The following is a 22,167-nucleotide window of genomic DNA, read 5'->3' on the forward strand; positions in this document are numbered from 1 at the left end:
CAATGAAGCCTCTATTAAAACCAAAAAAGACAGCTTTTCAGTCGGTCCCATTTTTTCTAACAGCTTCCATGCTAGGGAAACCAGAACACTTCTGCATGCCAGCAGGCCTGGGCGCAAGCTCGAGGAGGACAGAAGCTCTATTCACCGGGACCTTGCCCTATGTACCCCTTCATGTGGCTGTTGCTTTGTATCCTTTAATATCCTTTTATGATAAATTGGTAATCTAGTGAGTATGTGGGTTTCCCTCAGTTCTGTGAGGCATGAGGCATTTAACCTTTGATTTATAGCCAGTCAGTCAGAAGTCCAGGTAACAACCTGGACTTGGAACTGGCATCCTGAGCTGGAGGGGGTCACTGGAGCCTCCAATGTGTAGCCAGTTGGTCAGATGCAGAGACCTGGGCTTATGATCTGCACCTGAAGTGGAGGGCAGTCTCATAGGACTGAGCCTCTTAAGTTGGAGTCTCAGAGACCCCAGTGACATCAGAGAATTGCTTCTTGATGTGGGGAAGCCTATACACCTACACACACACACACACACACACACAGGAACTGGGTCTGGGAACCCTTTTGTAGGTATGTACTACAAGACCCCATTCATACAATGTTCTGGAAAAGGCAAAAATCATAGGGACAGACACTGGAGCCGAGACTGTAAGGGAGGGGCAGGACTGACAACAAAGGGATGCAGAACCTTCTGGTGAGGAAACCATGCTTTATCTTAACTGTGGCGGCGGCAAACAACTGTCTTTGCCAAAACTCACAAAACTGCATACAAAAAGGCTGAATTTTACTGTTTCTGAATAACTTTAAAAAAAAAAAAAAAAAGCTCCAAATGGAAACCATAAAAACAAACCAAAACAAAACTACTATGAAAATAACCCAAACTTTATGCACTCAAGGAGAAACCTTTTACACAGGACTGTTAAAAATAAGGTCTGCAGTATCAGACACATCCACAACGTTCTCTCAGCCACCGCTACCCTGACAGGCCTTGCAGAGGGTACTGTCAAAGACGCCACTGCATCCCCCGCTCTTACCTGCGCCCCCGGCTGTCAGAGGGTGGAAGGAGGCACTGACAGCGCCTGTGAAGGGCCCCAGGCCGGCGGGCTACAGGGAGCTGCGAGGGGCCATGGGGGCTCCTCCACAGCAGTGGGAATCGCACCACCCTTCTTGCTCTTCCTTAGGGGACAGAGGTCGTCACAAACGCTCCAGCGGGGCACACTCACTCCGGTGGGGACTGCAAGCACGCCGCCTGGCCCGTTCTCAGTCCTGCAGCCCTCACCCCTCACAGAGGAAGCTGGATTTCGCAGAGGCGATGAAAGTAGGCCAAGGCAACTGAGCACTCCAGTTACTGGTGGCAGCCAATCACAGGCCCCTCCCCAGGAGTGGCTCGCTCTGAGGTCAGGCCTCAAAGCGGAGTCTGTGCCGTCAGCCTGAACCCAAGGGGAATGACTTGTTGGGCCTGTTTTTCCACCACAGGAACTTGAGAATTTGTGATTTGAGACCCCAAATCAATCTCGGCCACAAGGCTGCCAGCCTTCCCTCCCTCGGCACTCACCTAGTCTGACCTGACCTTTTCCTTGCTTCATATGCTCAAAGGTGACAAGTCCACTCCAGCCCGGGGTATTAAAATGAAAGGCCATAATACGCCCACCACCCAGAATGCCCTGAAACCCAACTCGCCCAGCCCAAGGAACACCATTGTCTCCTTCGGCCCTTGTGGAGCTGTTTCTGCCAGGAGTGGGGTGGGGGCTCTACCTTTTGTCTTTCCATCCACGGACACCAGCTTCTTTGTCTCTGCTGTCAGCAGCAGCTCATAAGGGTGTTCATCCTCCTCCTTGGCTGCGCTCCCCTGAATCCAGGGTCTCATGGCCAAGACCTGAGAGAGAAAGCATGTACTTCTCAGGCGGGGGGCTAACACCCAGACAGGCTATGTCAAATAAATTTGAGATTATCAGCTCCTTTTTCTTCAGAGAGGAAGAGAGGAGGGGAAGAAAAGGTTAAGTAAGTCAAGTGTCACAGGGAATTACAACTGCTCTCCTGGCTACACATCTGGGCCTCAAATCTCAATGGCCTTTGATTAAAACACTTCCTTTCCTTCCCTCATTTCATCTTTCAAAATGCCATAAATAAAACCCAAGATCCTCCCCTCCCGCTTGCCCCTCTCTGCGTGATCTCTTTTCTGTGGATAACACCTCCTGAGTGGTTTTTAGTCACCATGCATCATAAGGCCTTCTCTCTCCATGTTTCTTTTCTAATATTTAATACATTCACACAGTACCCCAAAGGCTGGAATCCTTCCCCTCTTCTCAAGAGGGGATCAAAATGATTTCTAACTAACCCTGACTGACATACATTTACTAGGAACAAAGCTGTCTGTAAATCCTCTATTTCTGTGAGCCCTTCTTCATAGGCCCCAGGGTTATAGATGAGGATTTTCCCAAAGCTGGCTTCCTAACACACTTAGGAGAACACAAATCTTAAATCAATTCTACCAGTCTCTGTTCTGAAGAGAGGCAAGGATGAATTTCAGTGGAGAAAAAGCAGCTCTGTCTCCTGAGAAACCCCTAATCCAGGCAGCCAAGTGTCTCTGATGAAATGACTGGCCAGAGCTGGCCCCGACATCTGCCAACCGGCTTGAGTCAGCTGGGGGCCTGTAGCCACAGCCAGTCATGGTACCAGAGGAGCCAAGTGTCTCAACACAAGCCAGAAACACGACGGTTCATGCTACAGTCGCACTGAGAGAGAGGATGGAGATACTTGCTATAAAGGATAATTCTGGCTCATCGGTGCTAAGAATCCAATGTGTTTCACAGGCAAATTAAATATAATACTGGCTATTACAAAAGCAAACCAAAGCACAAAATCTCTGATTGAGGATTTTGGCTGGAACAAGGGATATATTACGAAGGAGGGGGTGAAGGGATTCACGAGTCCATCTCACAAACAAGGGGACCCTACAAGTCAGGTGTTCTGGTGCACCCAGAAACCTCCTCCTTTATTGACATGTCCCACGGCTCACTGGAAACAAATCAGGTTTGTCATTCATCAGGATTTGGCTTCTTGGAGGCATAGCTCACAGCGTTACAGCCTAATGAGATAACAGATTCTAGCAGCCTCAGATTCAACGAGAGACTGCAGCTCCTGTCTGCTAACAAGGCTGCCACTCCAAAGACAGTGACGATCTCTCCAAAATTCTGCTGAGCGCAGCAGGCACCTCCACTTCATGAGGGCCACCTGATAGCTAAAAACTATTTCATCACAGGGAGCCATTTGCCTGTATTACTTTATTCCTTTCGCCTCATCATAGGAACACAATTAAGGGAACAAAGAGGGGCCATGAAGCAGTTCAGACAGCGTCAACTTAACACCACAGGCTTCACAGACAGGAATGTGTGTTCTGCAACTTTACACACCCAGGGCCACCACTTAGGCAGAGCCCTGGAAATCTGATTCTGTGACTGTTCTGCACGCAGTCAGGGCTCTCACAGAGCCCCAGGCAGTCTTCTCTGTGAGGTATTTGACAGCCTGGGTGCCTGGCCTATAATAGCCTTTCTTCCCAAGCAGGACAGGGCTGATGACTTCCATCTGGAAAATCAGGCCACTGGACCTGCATTCACTCCCTGCCTGGCTCCTGTGCAGGACAACCGGAAGCAGAGAACCAGCAATGGCAGAGCTGGAGGGGCCCGAACCATTACAGCCACAGCTAGGGAGCATCTGGTTCCAGCTCATTCCTTCAGCGAATGACAAAACCCAGTTCTCAGAGAGGTCTCGGGACTTGCTTCCAGCAGAGCCAGGGCCAAAAAATTCACCCCTCCTCCAGATTCTAGAGTTGGCCTCTATTTTTTTCTGGGAAGTATGGTTTCTCCACTCAACTAGGAACCGTCTCCCCACTTCAGATGTCTAATGAGGGTCCCCTGTTAAGACCCACACAATCGTAGGGTGATCTTTTCCTCCGGGTCCTGGCCTCTGCCAGCTATGGGATTAAAATCTCATGAAAAAGCAATAAACTGCCTTTCTGCAAGTGTTCCCAGTTCCCACTCAAGAAGCCTTGTGTCACAGAGAAAAAGGCAGTACCTGATTTTCAATAGAAAGGATTCCTCTTTTTATAAATTACTCCTTAATCTTTTTTCCCCCTTTCTTCCAGGGCTTGCAATAAATCAAAAACCACCACCAAAAAACCCCCACAAAAAACAAAAATGTATTCTCTGCTCTACGGAGAGTGACATTTTAGCTGCAGAGAAAAGCAACTACCAGTCGGCACCTAACTATGACCATGGAATGGCCCACCCGGGTGTGGGCAGCTTTCTGGGAAGAGATATCACAACAGCTGCAGCTTCCCATGAATGTTCAGCACATCTAAGCAGAGAGAAAACACTCTTGAGTCTGATGCAGTTGGCAGCCCATTTGGTGGGGTGAAAACATCTGAATAGCTGAATATATGTGTGTGTATACGTTTGATTTTTTTGAGGCAGTTTCATGATCTGGTTGTTACGCTGATCAGCTTTCCTGGACCCAGGCACACTCAGTTTCTCTTAAAGGCTTCCGTGGATGATCTGAGACCTCAGGAGTGGGAAACAAACACCAGGGCAGAGTGCGCACCTCCTACGATATGAGGTTTGGGGTATTAAAGCTTTGAGTATATAAGAAATGAAGATGGTGAAGGCTAGAGTCCAAATTTTTTTTAAGTCCACTTTTGGAGAAGATCTATCCACTCAAACTACAGTAAACAGAATCTGCTTGGATATTAAAAGGATAATAACCCAGACCACATCATCTCTGTATTCATGTATTTATAATCATTGCTTCGGAAGCAAAGCCAGGGTTCTCAGGGTCTTCCAAATGTTGACTATGGTAGCCCAACTGATCCAGAATTCCAGGCTATTGGAATATGTATCTCAGACAGTCTCCAACCCAGAAGAGTTGTAGGGAGATTTCTCCTCCTCCTACTTCTTGATAACAGTATTACTGCCAAACTGTATGCCCTAGAGGGTCCTGGGAGAAGAGAAAGTGCTGGTCATCCAACATTTCTTTAAGAGTCTTCCCCTTACCCCTGGACTTCAGAAATTTTACTCCAAGTCCTTACTAAAGAGGCGGCATAAGGCATTCACAGAGAGCCAGCCCTGACTGAAGATGCTCTGTTATTGCTAGGCTTCTCCTTGTAAAAAGGGAGTAATAAAGCGAACCTCTACATAAAAACATGCAGGGATTTACTACATGCACGTGTATCTGCTGGCAATGTACTATTACCCCAGAGCCTGTAATTCTAGAGACCCCTTAATCGAGACATAATAACATGTATTTTGTAATTAATGGACAGAAAAAAATAAGGACAGAATTTGTATCTAGTATGGAAATCAGCCCCTACCTCCAACACTGATTTTTATATTCTTAAAAGGATTTCCTTGTATTTATACACATTGTTAAACTGAAGTCATCCTTATGGCTGCAGCTGTTTATATTAAATAAAAGAACCTGTCTCACTAGATGGTCCATAGCAGTAAAAAAAAAGTCAGCTCTGACTTCTGGCGACTAAGTAATGAGATTTAATTGATTAATGTGTGTTAGCTGATTTTTAAGTTAAAGAATAATAGGGCACTGAATGAGCTACAAAAGACTATTGAAATTATAAAATATTTTGAATAAACAATAAATGTGTTCTCTGAATGGTGGGAAGTGTTAAAGGAGCATTAGGAAGATGCAAGATTAAGGAAAATATTATTTTCTTCATATACCTAAGTTAGAAGATTGAACTATTTGCCCATGACAACATTTCTTAGTTTAAAAAGTGAACTATTCTTTTCAAATAGCCTCCTTTGATGTTCCCTACCTATCCCCTGACTCCTATTTCTCCTCTAGTTGAGTTTTCATGACATTTTCCATGTTTGCCCTGGTGCAAGATTCTTCACGGGAAATGAAAATGGAAAACGCAAAAACGGAAACAAGACCTTTGGGTCAGAAGCAAAGCTTGCTCATCTGGGCCTTCCTTGGTGGCTCAGTGGTAAAGAATCCACCTGCCAACGCATGGGACACGTGTTCAATCCCTGGTCTGGGACGATCCCACATGCCACAGGGCAACTAAGCCTGTGCTCTAGAGCCATGAGCCACTACTACCGAAGCCCACGAGCCTAGAGGCCATGCTCTGAAACAAGGGAACCACTACGGAGAGAAGCACGCCCACTGCAACTACAGAGCAGTCCCTGCTTGCTGCAACGGAGAAGGCCTGTGCACACCACTGAAGACCCAGTGCAGTCATAAATACATAATTTTTTTTTTTTAAAGGTTGCTAATCTGATCCAGTGTAGAGAACAGTGATTGGTAGGGTATGCTATACTTTGTATGAAAAGACAACACAGGTTCAAAGGCCAAAGGAGAGACTGCTTAGCCTAATGGAACCAGGAGAAAATGTGGATGATGTCTGGCTTTCCATGTGGCATGGCAGATCAATAATTGGCCTGCCTGCTAGACAGCCCTGGTAAAATTCCTTGCTTAGTACTTTTGGGTGAGTTTGAAAGGTCTTGTTCTGGATTACTGACACACACAACAGAATTTCACTAATCCAAAGAGGTGAAAAGAAAATGAGATAGCAAAGTCTTCAAGTACACACTGGATGCACTTAGCAAAAAATCATGTTTCAGTGATGGGAATAAATCCTCAACTCTCTACCTCAGAAGCTGTCAAGGGAAAATACTTCTTATCTATGTGGTCTTCTTCTTCTTCATCGGGTGGTGGTTTTGCTGGAGGCGGAGGACGTTCTCTCTGTAGAAAAGAAAAATAAGTATTTTACTATCTCTTCTTTCGAGAACCTAACTTTTTTGGTTTACTCTTATCTTTGCCTTTGGGAATAAAAAAGAATAATGTACAGAATTCCCCTGACAGACTAAACTCAAGGTTTAGTATCTGAACAGATGGAGAACTCTACACACACACACACAATTCAATTACCGTTGCTTTGTTTCTTGATCTTTATAGCAGAGATTACAAACACATCTGCCATATCCTTGCCCATACTGAGAAATATCAGCACTAAAAACACAACTGCCTCATCAGAAAATGTCCTTCGTGATAGCAATACACAAACTCCAGTGTAGGAAAACCAGTGGCTCAACTTCCAACCTACTGGAGAAGAGGAAACAGTAAATCAAAAGAGCCAACTCATCAGAATTCTAACCAACCAAAGTTATTAGGGAAATAACAAGGAAAGCAATCTAGGACAAAAACATCAATTCCTGCTCAAAGTGAAAGTGCTAGTCGCTCAGTCGTGTCTGACTCTCTGCAACCACATGGACTGCACCCACCAGGCTCTTCTGTCCATGGAATTCTCCAGGCAATAATACTGGAGAGGGTCGCCATTCCTTTCTCAGGGGATCTTCCTACTGCCGGGTTCAAACCCAGGTCTCCTGCATTATAGGCAGATTCTTCACCATCTGAGCCACCAAGCTTAATGCTACTCCTATTTATTAGCAGAGCTCAGAACTCGTCTCTTGTCCTTGGTCACTTTCTTCAGTGAGTACTATTATATATCATTAGCATATGAAAATCCTATTTCATCTCAGCCCATTAAAAAAAAGGAAGAGTTGTCAGTTATCTGCCCTCACAGGGGTTGGCCAGCTTTTTCTTAAAGGGCTACACAGTAAATATTTTAGGCTTTGCGGTCAGCTCTGCCATGCGGCCATCAAAGCAGTCATAGAGGATATGTAAATGAGTAGGTGTGGTTATGTTCTAAATACAACTTTATTCACAAAAACAGGCAGCTGTTTGTGGGCCTCAGTTCACTAGTCTCTACCCTTAAGCAAGAAACTCACTGAAGAAGAGATTATCAAGATCACGGCAGTTTCAGGAACACACAGAACGATCTTTGGTGAAAGAAAGACGAAGAGCCACTGTCCCTGCTGGACTCTCAGTGTCTTCATATTCCAAAGTCCTATTCATGCCTGAGAGCTCATGTTCCTACAGGGAAGGGAGCTGGCTTGCAGGCCCCTTCCTTGGCTTGTAGGTTAGTTCACTGTGTTGCTAGAACAAGAGTATTTCTAAATATCTGGGTGGAGGTGAATGCCGAATTAAGTGACAGCCTCCAAGAAACCTGTAAGGAAAAACACTTTTCCCATTTTAGGAGCTGCCACGTTAGTTAGCACTCAGCTCCGTGCTCCCTCTGTTCAACACACTTTTCTGGCTGGTATTATATCTTGATAATCTGGTCATTCCCCTAGTCCCTGCCACCAGATGGGTGCCCAGTGGCAACAACTCCAACGTGGTCAAGCCAAGTAAAGCTATTTAGGTCGAATTTCCCACTAAGTCCACTTTCCCCACCCTCCTTGCTCCAGAAGTACAGGGACAAACCTGGTCCCAGTGACACCTTGTAAGGAGGGGAACGGCAAATGGAGCAGGCCCATAATCGCACTAGTTATCCAACCAAGGGATACAATAACCGAGGAAAACCAGAATGAAGCATAATAAAAGTGACCCGTCCTAGATGCCTCTTCAAGGCGAGAGACGCCTAGAAAGAACAGTCTGAAAGGTTTCTATGGAAGTGGTGATCACCAGGGACCCTGGAAGGAAAGAAAAGCATGAGTCTCTCTTTTCTACCATGAAAACTTTGGCTGAGGGGCTACAAAGCTGACTCATACATAACTATCTGCTATGTTTACAAGACAGGGAACAGTTCCTTGGCCACAGTTACTTATCAAGGGCCAGGAAGGCAGCACAGCCACAACATCCTCAAATAAAACTGGCAAAGGAGGCAGCCCCAGATGCATCAGTTTCTACTTAGCAGGACCACAGGAGGCTAGATTCCTAGAGTGGGATGAACAAAGAGCCCATGTAAGTCAGTGGCTGAGCCCACAGGAACTTGGTCATTCAAAGCTGACTTCAGCAACCCTGTGTTCTTCTTGCAAAGCCTCCAGCTCCCTCTAATGGGCATCACCAGTAAGTGCCACAGATGGCAGTGTCTTCTTCCACAGGTTGGATTGGCCTATGCACCTAACAGTGAAAGAAGTGAGAAAACAAACAGAAGCAAACCAGCTCTGTCTGCAGAAGCACTTTGTGAGTGGTGCCTGGCACACAAGCTTGCTTTCACCACCGACAAGGAGTTTATCACACTCCCTGGTAACACCCACTCTGGGGGTGCTGCCACAAGGTCGGCAGGCCTTTCCAAAATCCACGCGGAAATGCTGGGACAGGGCAGGGCCAGAAATCCAACAAAAGAGAACACCAAAGCCATCTGGCCATTCCCAGGGCACTAATGAAAAGTCCGAGGATCTCCAGGCAGCCAAAGGATCGTCAAAATGGTCATAAGCCAGATTCCCACCAAAGGGAAGGGCCAGCCTCTCCAACAGGAAGATGTAATATACACCTGAAAATATGCCCCAAGGTGGGACTATCACTGGAATCCCATTACAGCAGCGCCTGTTTATGAGGAGCACAGTGCTCAAAGCCTCAAACTGCGGCACTGCCAGAGCATGGAGGAAGGGCCATGGGACCACTGACTCAGGCCTAGACTCACAGCAAAGCCCCAGGGGAGACAGCGGGGTAAGGAGTCTGGAGAACAATGTTCAAGGCTAGAAGCAGCAAGTACTACAGAAAGAACCAGTCAGATGGGAAGGTTGACCTTTTGAGGGAAAAATTCAGAGTTGTCCTCCTTCCACCATTTCAAAGCCTGGAGGGTTATAACTATGGGAAAAATGGGAAGGTATATGCTAACATATCTGCATCTGCTTAAGCCTTGCTACAACCCTGCTGAACACAGACTCTGTCCAAATCCAGTGGGTAACTTTTCAAGGGCAAATGGAAGGTCAACATGTACTCAGGGCAGACAGGAAGTTATTTAGTAAGCTCTTCCATCGATGGACCTGCTCTCTGGAAAGAAACCAGCAATACATAGCAAAGACACCAAACACAGACGCAGCGCTAAGCCTAACACTAATAAAATGCTTCAATTTGCTCTAAGGACAACCGAGTAACAGAAAGATACCAACGGGTTATACTGAAACTGAAAAACTAAAATTACACCTCAACATGATCTGCGTAGTTAGACCCAACTAAGCAAGAGGGGGAAAGGCAGAGGGGGAAAGGCAGAGGGGGAGCCCCAGGAGAATAGGTGCAGGCGGCCTAGGCCTCTGAGACCCAGCTGGCACTGGGGGCCACACTTCCTTCCCCCGTTCCCCAGCAGAGCAGAGGTGACAACGGAACCCCGGCCACATACAGGCCGCACTCCAGCAGCTTTCCCTCCGGCCGCCTCAGCCTCCTTGCTCACAGAGTCCCGGTCGGACGAGCGTCCGCTGGCCGTGCTATCCAGGGACTGGCAGGAGACAGCATTGTACAGCGCCTCATAGGGACCCTCCTCTTCTGTGTTGGTGTTAAAATCGATGATCAGTTCAGTCACTGCTTTCTCCAGGTCACCTAAAGAGGAGTGGGAAGGCAAGAATCGGTGAGAGGAGGACACAGTCTTGGACTTCCCACCACGGCAACTAGCCAAAGCCGCTCCAGTCACCTGAACTTGACCAGCGTTAACCCAGAGCAGGAAAATAAATTACGGCTCTCTCCATGGACAAGACTAAATACAGAATTTCATCTGCACTATATACTCTGAGAACTGAACAAAATTTTCTCTAGTTCAAGATGGAACATTTGACATCAATGAAGGACATCTCCCAAGACTGTTATAAATTTCGAAATACCTCAATATCATGACAGCATGAACGTAAACCAGAAAATATAGCAAAGTACAACTGAAAAAACTTCAGTAATTCCTTTACGTTCTTAACAGGAACCTCCATGTGCTCAAGCAAAACAGGATGGTGGAGTCTCTCTGAGATGGGGCTGCTGTGTGGCTGTTGAGACTCACTTGCTAGGTAATGACAAACCTCAGGGTGCCTGGGATCCAAATGTGTGCCTCTGTCTGCAAAGTAACCAGGGATCTGATTATAGACCGGGGATCTCTGGGTCACTTGCAAAGAGTCAAAACTGTAACTGTAAAATCCTTGAAAGCTAAGAGCTTAGTGAACTACTAATCCCATTACCAGCAGATTATGAGGTCAAGAAAAAAAATGTGACTGGGGAGGGTTACAGGGACTCCACAGTAAAGACAGGCTGGGAAGCCCTGAACCCTTGTATCTCTGCTGTCCTCTGAAAAATCTCTTTCCTTTTTTAGTATGTGGCTTTGCTCTGTTTCTCTAGCCTTCCTCATTGTGATCTGCATCTGGGGGAGGTGTCAGCCCGAGTTCTGTCTTTCTCATCCATCAGACCTAGGATCCAAAAGGGCTGCTCAATCAATCTGAAGAGCTGGATCCTGGCTAATGATGGAGAGGCTGGACTGCCCACGCTAGCACCCAGACCACATTTGTTGGACAAATGATCCATTGCTAAAACCTGCCACATATATAGCTACCGACCAGATGACACTCATTGAATATTTACTGTGGGCCAGCTATATTCAAGGCACTACACTGTATGCTGGGGAAAAAAAAAAGTTTTCACTGAGATTTGAGTTCATCCTGAGATCATCCTATCTGTCACACATGCCAGGACAGCTCTCATGGAGCCAACTCTAAAAGTAGAGAATAAAGTATGAAAGACGACATCCACAGTTAAGGCCTAAGCTTTGCCCAAGAAAGCTTCATACAGTGGCTGGGAAAAAATGAATTTGAATATGAACTTATTAAGTACTCCCAATCCTCCAAATTATAATTTACATGAAGGTTTTTCCATTCTGCCAAAGAACGTTCAATAGTCAACCTTTTTCGAGCTGAGACTCCCCTCTATAGGCAGAGAAGGGCTGACTCACCCTTAGACTTCTGGGGTATCGAGTCCAGGCTGGAGATGAGAGGTGGCTGGGGTGCAACGGTTTTGTCTACTTCTTTTGCACTTCTTTTTCCAGTCATGTGATCTACATGGAAAGACCGGAAAAAAAAAAAAAAGCTGTACCAAATACCAACATCTTGGTTCACCCAGCTGGTCCTCTGGTCAGCCAGGCAGGGAGACGGACCCATACCTTCGATAAGTGCCGCTATCTGCTGGCTCTTCTGAGACGGCAGCTCCCGGACAGTGTCCAGTGCGGTCAGTCCACGGTTATCCTTTATGTTGACATCAATTCCTAGAAAGGCACACCAGGTGGACCAGGGGAGTGAGGATTTTCAAGTGAGGGTCAAACTCCAGGACACCTAATGCTCCCAAGAGGCACAACCAACGTTTTCATCCAAAGCCATTTTATCCAGCTATTCAAGAACAATTCATACATTTGCAATCAACCAGTGGAGATATACACATTGGGTTCAAAGGCAGCCGGCAAAAATCCCCCTCTGGAGATCCTAGCGGGGAGCGATCCCCACCCAGGCATGCTGTGCAGACAAGAGCGCTGCCGACCTCTCACCTGCAGCCAGCAGGATTTGCACCACATCGGTCTTGCCAAACAAAGCAGCCTCATGCAAAGCACTGCCCTTCTCCGTCTGGAAAGCAAACAAGAGCGCAGAGCAGGATGTCATCAGACAGTGACTCAGGTTTGGCGTGGCTTCACACGACAAACGGGACACAGACGAGAAGGGACGGAAAATAAAATAAACCACACGAAGTTCTCTGTCATTATCTTTCCCACTTTTCGGGTCTGGATTCCGAAACCACAATCGTGGCCCACACTTGGTAGAGGGTGTTTGATGCGCCACCAGGAGGCCACACACGAGTAACTGCACAGTCACCCTCGGAGCCACCCACAGGTGACACTCCCCCAAACCCCACCTTCCTGGGGGGAGCGAATGAGGAGAAGAAAAGGACAAGGGGGTGAAAATGCCATGACTTCCACTGTGGTCTGGTGGCTGCCAAGCCTAAGGAATGGCCCGTCCTGAGGGAGAAAGCTACCAGCAAAGGGGAAGGCTGTGTCCTGCCGGCAACACCAAGATGACGGGACTTTGGAGGTGCGAATGGTGGCAGCGGGAGCACAGGCAGAGGAAGATAATGAAAGCTTTCTAATTTCAAGAGGGCGTCCGTAAGCACATCTTTTCAGGGTATAACGCCATGTATTACCCCTGAAAAGAAATGAAAAATAACAGACTCACTGGAGGAGTTTGTCTCTAAAGCTTCGTGTTACAATGAGTCGGCAGCTAGAAGCATCTGACAAGGTGGTGTGAACCGTGCTAAACAGGAACACAGCCCAGCAGCACGGAGCTCGTGCCTTCTCCGACAGGACTGGGTCCCCGGGCCTGGGAGGGCCGCCCGCCCTGCTACCTGGTAGCTGCTATCCATGCCGGCGTCCAGGAGGACCTGTACCACGGCTCTGTGGCCGTTCCTCGCTGCCAGGTGCAGAGGGGTGTGCTTCTTAGTGTTGCAGCTCAGGAGGTTAGGGTGTGCGTTGAGGAGCATCTTCACCACCTCCAGCCTCCCGTAGAGTGCAGCCAGGTCCAGGGGCGTCTCGAACTTGTTGTTGCGCATGGTGGGGTCAGTCAGCTCCTCTAAGAGCACCTTCACCACCTCAGTGTGGCCGTACTGGGCTGCGCAGTGCAGGGCTGTCTCGTTGTCGTTGTTCTAAAGAGTTAACAGGCAGATGACCGTCAGAAAGGTGACCAGCAGGCAGATGGGCACACACTGGGATAATCACATGTAAAACCACTGAAATTTAAATGAGAGAAATAGCAGCAATACTCGGGGACTAGCAGAACTATGTCAGAATCCAGAAAGACTCTGCTGCCAGCAAGGTCAACTGCTCTGATCAGCCTCAGTTACCGCCAGAGGGGAGCAGCCGGCTCCTTGGCCCTTGCAGTCTCCTCTGTGCCATGTGAACGCGTCTCCAGACAGCAAGGAGAGCCACCTTGGGAACACGGCACGCCGTGGGGAGCAGCCCTGGCACAGATGAACCCCCATGATATCACTGCCATTGACTCATTTTAAACTTCGACTGGTTTTACAATTTCTATTGAGCCAACCCCGTGGTCCTGATTTTGGATCTATTGACCATCCACTGCCTCACACACAAGCTTTTTGGAAAGAGCTTGTCATCTGCGTAGCTTCTTACATGCAAATCAATCGGCCAACAATGAAAGTAGCAGAGCAGAGCACCCAAATCACTTTCAACATATCAGCCAACAGCCACTGCCAAGGGACGGACGTGCCTGAGCGCAGTCTCAGAGAAATGTAGGACCCAAAGGCTGCCCTGAGCCTGCTCCAGAATTCTGCCCCAACCACTGCATGCAGGATCTGCAGCTGTGCAGGGAAGGATTTCTTAGGTAAGAAAGATACAATCAGACACTGGAATATTTTGTGTGAGAGGTGCAAAATATTCAAGATTGGAACACTGCCATTAATTCAAATTCACAGCCCCATGGTCCTCTGATGCCAATTTTGTTTCAGACTAAAGGCAGAACCTGAGATAAAACAGGACAAGTTTGTGCTTTGTCAATCACCGGAAGCAAAATGTTAATCATTGCTCTTTCTTTTACTACTATTGACAACGTATAACTAGAGTAGACAGAAATTTCCATGACCGCTCCTTTTCAGAGGCATGAACAAAAATGATAACTCTCTCACAGGATTTTGAGATTCCTGAATTTATCCAGGAGACTTCTGCCATTTGGGGGAAACAAAGCTTCCAGGGGTGTGTGTACTTCAGATCAATATTATGCACCTTTCAGTGGTCAAAAAGTAGAAATTAAATGTTTCCATAAATGCTTTAAATCTATTAATATATTCAAAGTAATAAACTAGGAGTTACCCAAACATGCATGCAAATCCATCTGCTTTTGATCTGGCATTTGACTGCATCATTTTTTCCAGCTACTCCAAGTGTATCAGAAAGATCCAGAGCTACTAGGAGCAGGGCCCTCAAGGGACAGAATGACAGCAAAGAAATTTTTAAAAATGAAACAAGGACAGAAAGAGTGGTAGCAGGAGCCACGTGCAAAGATAAATGCACACAGATAACCACAGGGAGCAGCACCGAGCTCCAGCACAGCTCTAGGAGAGCGGCCGCTGAGAAGGCACAGACAAGACTTCTCTGGCCACAGAATACAGCCAGTTAGCAGTGGTTTCCTGTGATACAGTTGTGTCCAAGGGGCCAATTCCATGTCAACCCGCAAGTCTAGAGAGCAAGGGGCCAGAGGTAAATCCTTGGGGCTCCTGTGTCAAACACACCCTTCAGGCCATCCATGCACCTATTTCCTATTAGGCTATGGCATGAATAAAACTTAAGAGCTGTCACTTCACATGCTAACGAGAAGCAAGGACCGCTACAGCAATGAAAACTCACAGGAGCTTCCTGTACAAGGATCCTGGGGCAGAGCTGCGACCCAAGGAAGTTTAAGAAGACTCTTCGTGTTTTATATCTCAAGATTAGCATGACAGCAAGGGCCAAGAAACTTAGCTTATTCTTATTAAAACTCCAGGCCAGAAAAACTCGTTTACTCTAAAGGAGACACTGCTGTCTCTTTCATATCCAAGTTGTCTCTCAACAACCAGAATAATCTGTAAAAAGCATGTCATTAGGGCCTGAAGAACCATAAAACTCTGAACTATCTAGCAGAGGGGGAAAAAAGCCTTCTCTGGGTTTCTGCAGAACTAAAGCAGCTACCAGAAAGCTGTCTCACTAAAGGCACAGTCTTGATCCCCACCAGGCAAGCTGTCTTGCCTGTCTATGTTAAAAATGGCCTAACCACCACTCTGCAGTTTATTTTCAGAGTGTAGGAAGCATCTTGTTTACGTTTCAGTCTCGCCAGAAATGGTCTGGTAATGACAGTACTCTTGAGTTTATGTCTGTGGTGACCACATATCTTGACTACTGAACACAGGCCATACCGCTTCCCCTTGGAGCCTGACAATTTTCAGGGCAAGAAGTCACTAAGTTTTGGATTCATGGACCCACAAAAAGGGGCAGGGGGGACTCCAAGGAGGGTACAGACTCCCAACCACCTGGAATCTTTTTTTTTTCACACCTTTCAAGCCACACCTTGGGTGGACACCCCAGGAAATCTGGACTGAGCAAGGGGACTGAGATGAAATACCCAAATTTTCCTCAAAGGCTTTGCACAAACTCTCCATTCCAGGTTATCTTGAGGTCCACTTTCATTTTTTCCTTGCTAGGTCATTACTTAAAAAAATCCCAGTACCCTTTACACCTGGAGACCCCACTCAATGCATAAATCCATTACTTATGTGTTTTACACACACACACAATGCAAGCAGCAGAAAACCATCTAGAAACATTTCCATGGCCTTTTCTCTCTGGGAACTATTCCAAACCATCACCTCTCAGTGCTTCGATCATCGTCCAACCGCACTCTTGTCCACTGATGACAGATCTAAGTTAGAGACACTGGGGGCTACAGCTCCCAGGTTTCACGATGGTACAGGCCCTGGAAATATACCGACATTGTAACAGAAGGGTGAAGTGAGTCTACGGAGGTTTAGAAGACAGAGGAAGAGTATGAGGACAAAGCTCATCATGTGGACCACGTGGAAGAGGAGTCAGACCTATTCTGCAAAGCTCTTAAGGCACTACTCCGACCAAAAGATGGAAGGGTTAGGAAAACAGACATCAACAAGCACAAAAACCCTAAATGAGCAGAATCCAAAAGGAGGCTGCCAAGGGTGATCGTGTTCACTATGAAAAGAAACAAATAAGGCCCACGTTTTAGATGAGAAAAGAGAAATCCTGCTCTGGTGGAAAGTTAGCCTAGATCAGTGGTTCTTAAATAAGCTTTGTTTTAGAATTACATGAAAGCTTAAAGGGAACGAATTCTGAGCCCCACCCCAGGACTGCCAAGGTAGCACCTCGAGGGTGAAGCCCAGGAAAACTATTATTAAACAGGTTACCAACCTAGCAGACACCAAATTAACCAGGCAATCATTCATGACGATCAAGAGCAAAACAGACTGACAGCATGTGCCCTGTGATGTGATGCACTAAAAGGAAGGACCGAACATCAGCCTGTGGTGCCACTGCCAAGAAGAGCGTATAGCCTGGACCTGAGCACGAGGAACTACCAGCCAAACGCAGAGCGAGGGGCAGGCTGCAGAACTACTGGCCTGTGCTCTCCAAAGACGTCGATGTCATGAATGACTAGAACAGGCTGAGGATAACTGCTCCAGATTATGTATGGTCCTGGAGTGTATCTTGGACCAGAAAAAGAAATCGCTCTAAAGGACATTATTGAGACACTTGGTGAAATCCAAGCACTGATTTCATATTGTATCAATGCTGAATTTTCTGAATTTGATAACTGTATTCTGGTTATACCAAGTGAATGCCCTTATTCTTAGAGGAGATATATGCTGAAGAATTTGGGATTAAAGGGTCATGAAATCTATGACTTAATCTCAAATGGAAGCTGGAAGTGAAGTCGCTCAGTCATGTCCGACTCTTTGTGACCCCATAGATTGTAGCCTACCAGGCTCCTCCGTCCATGGGATTTTCCAGGCAAGAATACTGGAGTGGGTTGCCATTTCTTTCCCCAGGAGATCTTCCCAACCCAGGGAATCTCACATAATCCATCATCAACTACAACAGTTACATATATTACACACACATACACTCACACACACCCCACACACACACGAGAGCACAAGAGTGTGCACAGGAGAAGACAGATGGTAAAAGCATGCACAATGTCACAGAGTGTCCCCAACTGGTGAGTCTAGCAGAAGAGTATGACGCAGCTCACTGCATTATTCTTGCAACTTCTTGAAGGCTAGAAATTTTTTCAAAATAAAAAATGTTATAAGAGCTTGCTGGTGATTCTGATGCAGCCAGACAAGCTGATGAACTGCTGGAGACCATTGGTCTAGAGAACGTCCAAATCTCTTCCAGCTCTAAAACTGTGGATTACTTTCAAGTGTCTGGAAAAAACTACATCTTCCATAAAATTAATTTGACTATTGCTCATCTTATGCTATTTAGACTAAGTAAAAATTGTCTTAAAAGGGAGTAAGTAAACAATTTTAATAGTTTCACCTTTGCTAAGGATGACATACATTTGGACTGGTTTATGTTGACTTGCCAAAACAGGAAACGCTCTGTAGAGTGAAGAGGAAGATAAAAGCTCATGAAAACTACCTTTGCTCCCAGGAAGGGCATCTACAAGTTCTTGTGTCTACAGGTGCCTGACAGGACTCAGCATACAAATGTACTTTAGCAAAAACAATTCTTAGACACACCAAGTCAATAAAAACCCACTGAGTCAGGAATAAAACCTAGGGAGGTGAGAATCTTATCAGCCTGAAAAGAGTCTGCATTCCTAGCACAACCCAAACAGCTTTATCCTTTAATGGAGTTTACATCTTTTGGCCTTTGAGGGGTTGGTGGGTGGGGTAGAGGCAAAAGGTAACACAGTTGGCCCTCCCATCCACGAGTTCTTCATCAGAGGAGTCAACCAACCATGGGTCAAAAATATTCAGGGCAGGGAAGGAGTCCAGAAAGTTCCAAGAAGCAAAACTTTAATTTTCCACATGGCAACTAGTCTTTTTTCAGCCACACCCCACAGCACATGGGATCTTTGCTCCCCAACTAGGGACTGTCCCACACCCCTTGCATTGGAAAGGCAGAGTCTTAGCCACTGGATTGCTAGCAAAGTCCCCATGTGGCAACTATTTATCTAGCATATTATCGTATTACGTTGTACTGTTAGGTATTATAAGTAATCTAGAGAGGATTTAAGGTGTACAGGACAGAAGTAGGTTACATGCAAACACTGCACCATCTTATTATAAGGACTTGCGTACAGTATCCTCACGGGTCCTAGGACCAACATCCTTATGAATACTGAGGGAAGACTATTTCCAAAGAGAGAAGTTCTTATTCCATTTAGACTAAGTTCCTTTTATATGTGCAAAATCAAGGGATAGGAAAATCTGCTTTTAAGAACCAAAGTTTTACCCTTTAATCAGAGCTTTATAAGCTAACTAACCAACCACCAAGTGGGAACCAATCACTTCAAGGTGCCTCCCTGCAAAACAAAACCTTGAACGGACCAATGGAGCAATGTTGTCTTAAGTGTCCCCCACCAGTAACAAAGAACAAATTCCAAAATGGCCTTTCAGAAATGCCACATGATGTATACCTCTTAAAACCAGAAACTCAAATACTACTACTGATCAGATATTTTTACTTCATGTACATGATCTTATCTGAACTCCAATAACACAGCCAATTAGATCGTAAACCCCATTTTACAGAAGAGGAAACTAAAGCTCAGAGAAATAAAGTAACTTGTTCAAGTCAACACCAGTAAGTTGGCACCACAGAATTCAAACTCGGATCTGACTTGAAAAGAAAGACCTTGATCAATGAGGGTTTTCTACTATGCCACACTACCTCCAATAAAAAGAAGACAGAGTACCCTCGCCTCTGGAAGATTAGAAAACAGAATTGAAAGTGTGGGCAAGAACAAAAGCTACCATGTTTCACCAACCCAAATCAAACTGCTTCTCCACCATTAGGGCCCAAAAGCTGAGGGCAATCTCCCATAGAGCCTGCTGCGGTCCAGCCCATAGGGAACTCATTTGCTAAATCAGTGTCTCTTAGTGAAAACCATGAAATATCTGCCTTGCATTTGGAAACACACAGAAGGACCTCACGTATCCCTTCCCAGCCGCTGCTGAACTCAGAGCAAGTGAAAGGGAGCTGATGTGAACAATGCAGCGACTCAACCAGACTCCAGACTGTTGCCAAAATGAAAAACCTCATCTGAACAAAAACTTGAGTCAAAAACAGCAGGTGAGAGCGCAGAGAAGAGAGGCTAACATCATCGCCCAATCCACCAGCTCTGCCTCCAGAGGCAGCAGAGGCCCGCGGCTGGATGTTCATCACTGCATCAGCCTGTTATCTGTCCCAGTCTCAGGGAGGGAGACTCAAGGCCAGTGCCCTGCTTGGCCTTGCAACTTCATTTCCTACTTCTGAGCTGTTCTAAGAGCCGGGAGTGTCCAAGCAGAGAGAGAAGCTATGGCTCGGGAGAAGAGACTGAAGCTTTAAGCAAAGATTCAGGTGCAAACTCAAAGGAAAGAGAGGGAAACCACACCAGCAGCTTTTAAGGGTGAAACAGTCACCCATGCCCTTTTGCCACACCCTCACCACGAGCTACGGAAAATCAGGTTCCATATCAAAAGAAACATAAAAAGCAAACTTAAAAAAATTAATCTAGGAAGTACAATTAAATCATTTTCTGATGTCTTTTAATTGCATTTTTCTTTTTTGAATTTAAATGATTTTAGAAATCATGGTAGTAAATTATGCCTATATATGGTCCCTTCTATTTCCCCATTTCTGCCACTTGGAAGCTTTTCAGACATTCCAGAAAAAATACCCAACCTTTCCAGAATTTGGTATGGGTCTTCAAAACAAAAACAAAACCCACTGAAGCTGTGTTTTCCCATTCCCAGGCAAGCCAGAAGCAGATGGGCAGAAGCGGACAAACGTCAGGATGATGTAGAAGAGTCTGAGCGGACAAGAGTGGAAGCTAGAGAGGACCAAACAGGAAGTGCAGCTTGGAGAAAGGATGCAGAGAAATCCTGGCAGCAAAGTACACACCTTGGCATTGATATAAGGGTCAAAGGGGCCGTACTTTTTGAGTTCTTTGATCTCAAGAGCATTCTATAAAAAGGAGAGGAAAAGAAAATGTGATGATAAAATGGATGAAATACATCAATGCAATGCACAGCCCTGAGGGGCCCCAACACTATACCAACTCGGATCTGTCCTCTGGGTGCCTCAAAAGGAAGTTATCGGAAGAAGATAACCTTCAGGTCATCTGTCATCACCCCTCTTGCCCAAGCTTCCAAGGGGAGCAACATTAATGGTTTTTAATAAATCAGTGAAGTACTTGTAACCACTGCCTAGATACATTAGTTTCTTCGAGCTCGAGGTTGTGCCCAGCCCTTGCCCCACCCACCTGCCTGCCAGATATGCGAAGCACAGGGGCCGGGGTGCCACCTATCAACAGACACTCCAGGCGGGAGGTGGCTGTGAGCAGGACAAGCCAGCACACTCCAGTGGCTCAAAAACCCAAGCAGCTGTGTTCCAAGGCAAAAGTGAGCAAAGACAGGATTAGGAATGGGGGCTGAAAATTTCTTCAAGGAAGAGGACTTTAGTGTGTGATTTTTCAACTTTGAGGGATATTGGTTAATAGCAAACCTCTTTAAAATACTTCCTCCAGGTAAGAGCAATCACCATCATGTTAGCCAGGAGGAGTAAAACTGCATTTAGGTAAGAGGCAGGCTTAAAGAAATGATGTTCCTTCCTAATGTTACAAAGCAAACATCCTCATCAACAATCTGCAATGTCTGTTGCTCACCTATCCAGAAAATACAGCCTGCAGGGGGAAGGGAAGCTGACAAACAGCTACACACACTCTCTCTCCAAATGGAGAGGGCTGGGAGCACCACAGCAGTCTTCTCGAACCTCTCGGTGATTCAAGAGCCCGCTCTGCTCTGAACAGCTCACTGAGAATGCACATGGTCCTGCTGCCGGAGGGACTTCAAGAACGGCTTCCTGGGTTTTTTGAGGAATGAGCCTGATCTAATCCCAGAGGCCATGGCAACCCACTCCAGTACTCTTGCCTGGAAAATCCCATGGATGGAGGAGCCTGGTAGGTTGCAGTCCATGGGGTCGCTGAGAGTCGGACACGACTGAGCGACTTTACTTTCACTTTTTGCTTTCATGCATTGGAGAAGGAAATGGCAACCCACTCCAGTGTTCTTGCCTGGAGAATCCCAGGGATGGGGGAGCCTGGTGGGCTGCCGTCTCTGGGGTCGCACAGAGTCGGACACGACTGAAACGACTTAGCAGCAGCAGCAGCAGCAATCCCAGAGGCTACTGAACAACCTCCTCTCATCAACGTCATCAGGAAAAGAATCCTAAGTTTATCGAGAAAGGGCAGCATCTCTCTCATTCAAGCACCTACTTCAGTTCAGAGCAGAGAGAGAAAGAGGAGAATGGCTCGTCATAGAGAGAAAGCCCTCTCCTTGTAAATCAACACCATCTCAGACCCAAACTATAAGGAGTTACAGTTCATGAGAGGCTGGTCTAGAACTTCATAATTCAAATATAACTTTCCCAAAGGACTACATATAAAGAAGAGGAGGTACAGTCTAAGGGCACCTGAATCCATGGCCAGTGTATGGGGTTTCTGCTCAAAAGCTGCCTTTTTTATTTTTAAAGAATACTCTCTGCTTTGTCAAAGAATGTTTTTTTGTTTG

At 46.3% G+C, this 22,167-nt stretch overlaps 1 protein-coding gene across 4 annotated transcripts in view; it reads right to left on the minus strand.

Annotated features, from left to right (window-relative positions):
• ANKS1A (ankyrin repeat and sterile alpha motif domain containing 1A) overlaps positions 1-22,167 on the minus strand; it is a 167,165-nt gene that overhangs the window by 72,659 nt on the left and 72,339 nt on the right. For 3 of the 4 annotated variants that reach the window (XM_052647515.1, XM_052647514.1, XM_052647517.1), the window contains exons 4-11: positions 20,501-20,563; positions 13,216-13,512; positions 12,368-12,443; positions 11,990-12,091; positions 11,783-11,884; positions 10,202-10,398; positions 6,667-6,759; positions 1,759-1,879 (exon numbers count right to left, since the gene is read on the minus strand). In XM_052647515.1, coding sequence (XP_052503475.1) covers positions 1,759-1,879; positions 6,667-6,759; positions 10,202-10,398; positions 11,783-11,884; positions 11,990-12,091; positions 12,368-12,443; positions 13,216-13,512; positions 20,501-20,563 — 1,051 coding nt within the window. The remainder of the gene's footprint in view (positions 1-1,758; positions 1,880-6,666; positions 6,760-10,201; positions 10,399-11,782; positions 11,885-11,989; positions 12,092-12,367; positions 12,444-13,215; positions 13,513-20,500; positions 20,564-22,167) is intronic. The other variant, XM_052647516.1, reaches the window with a different exon arrangement.

Source organism: Budorcas taxicolor, chromosome 11 (assembly GCF_023091745.1).
Source record: "Budorcas taxicolor isolate Tak-1 chromosome 11, Takin1.1, whole genome shotgun sequence".
Lineage (NCBI taxonomy): Eukaryota > Metazoa > Chordata > Mammalia > Artiodactyla > Bovidae > Budorcas > Budorcas taxicolor.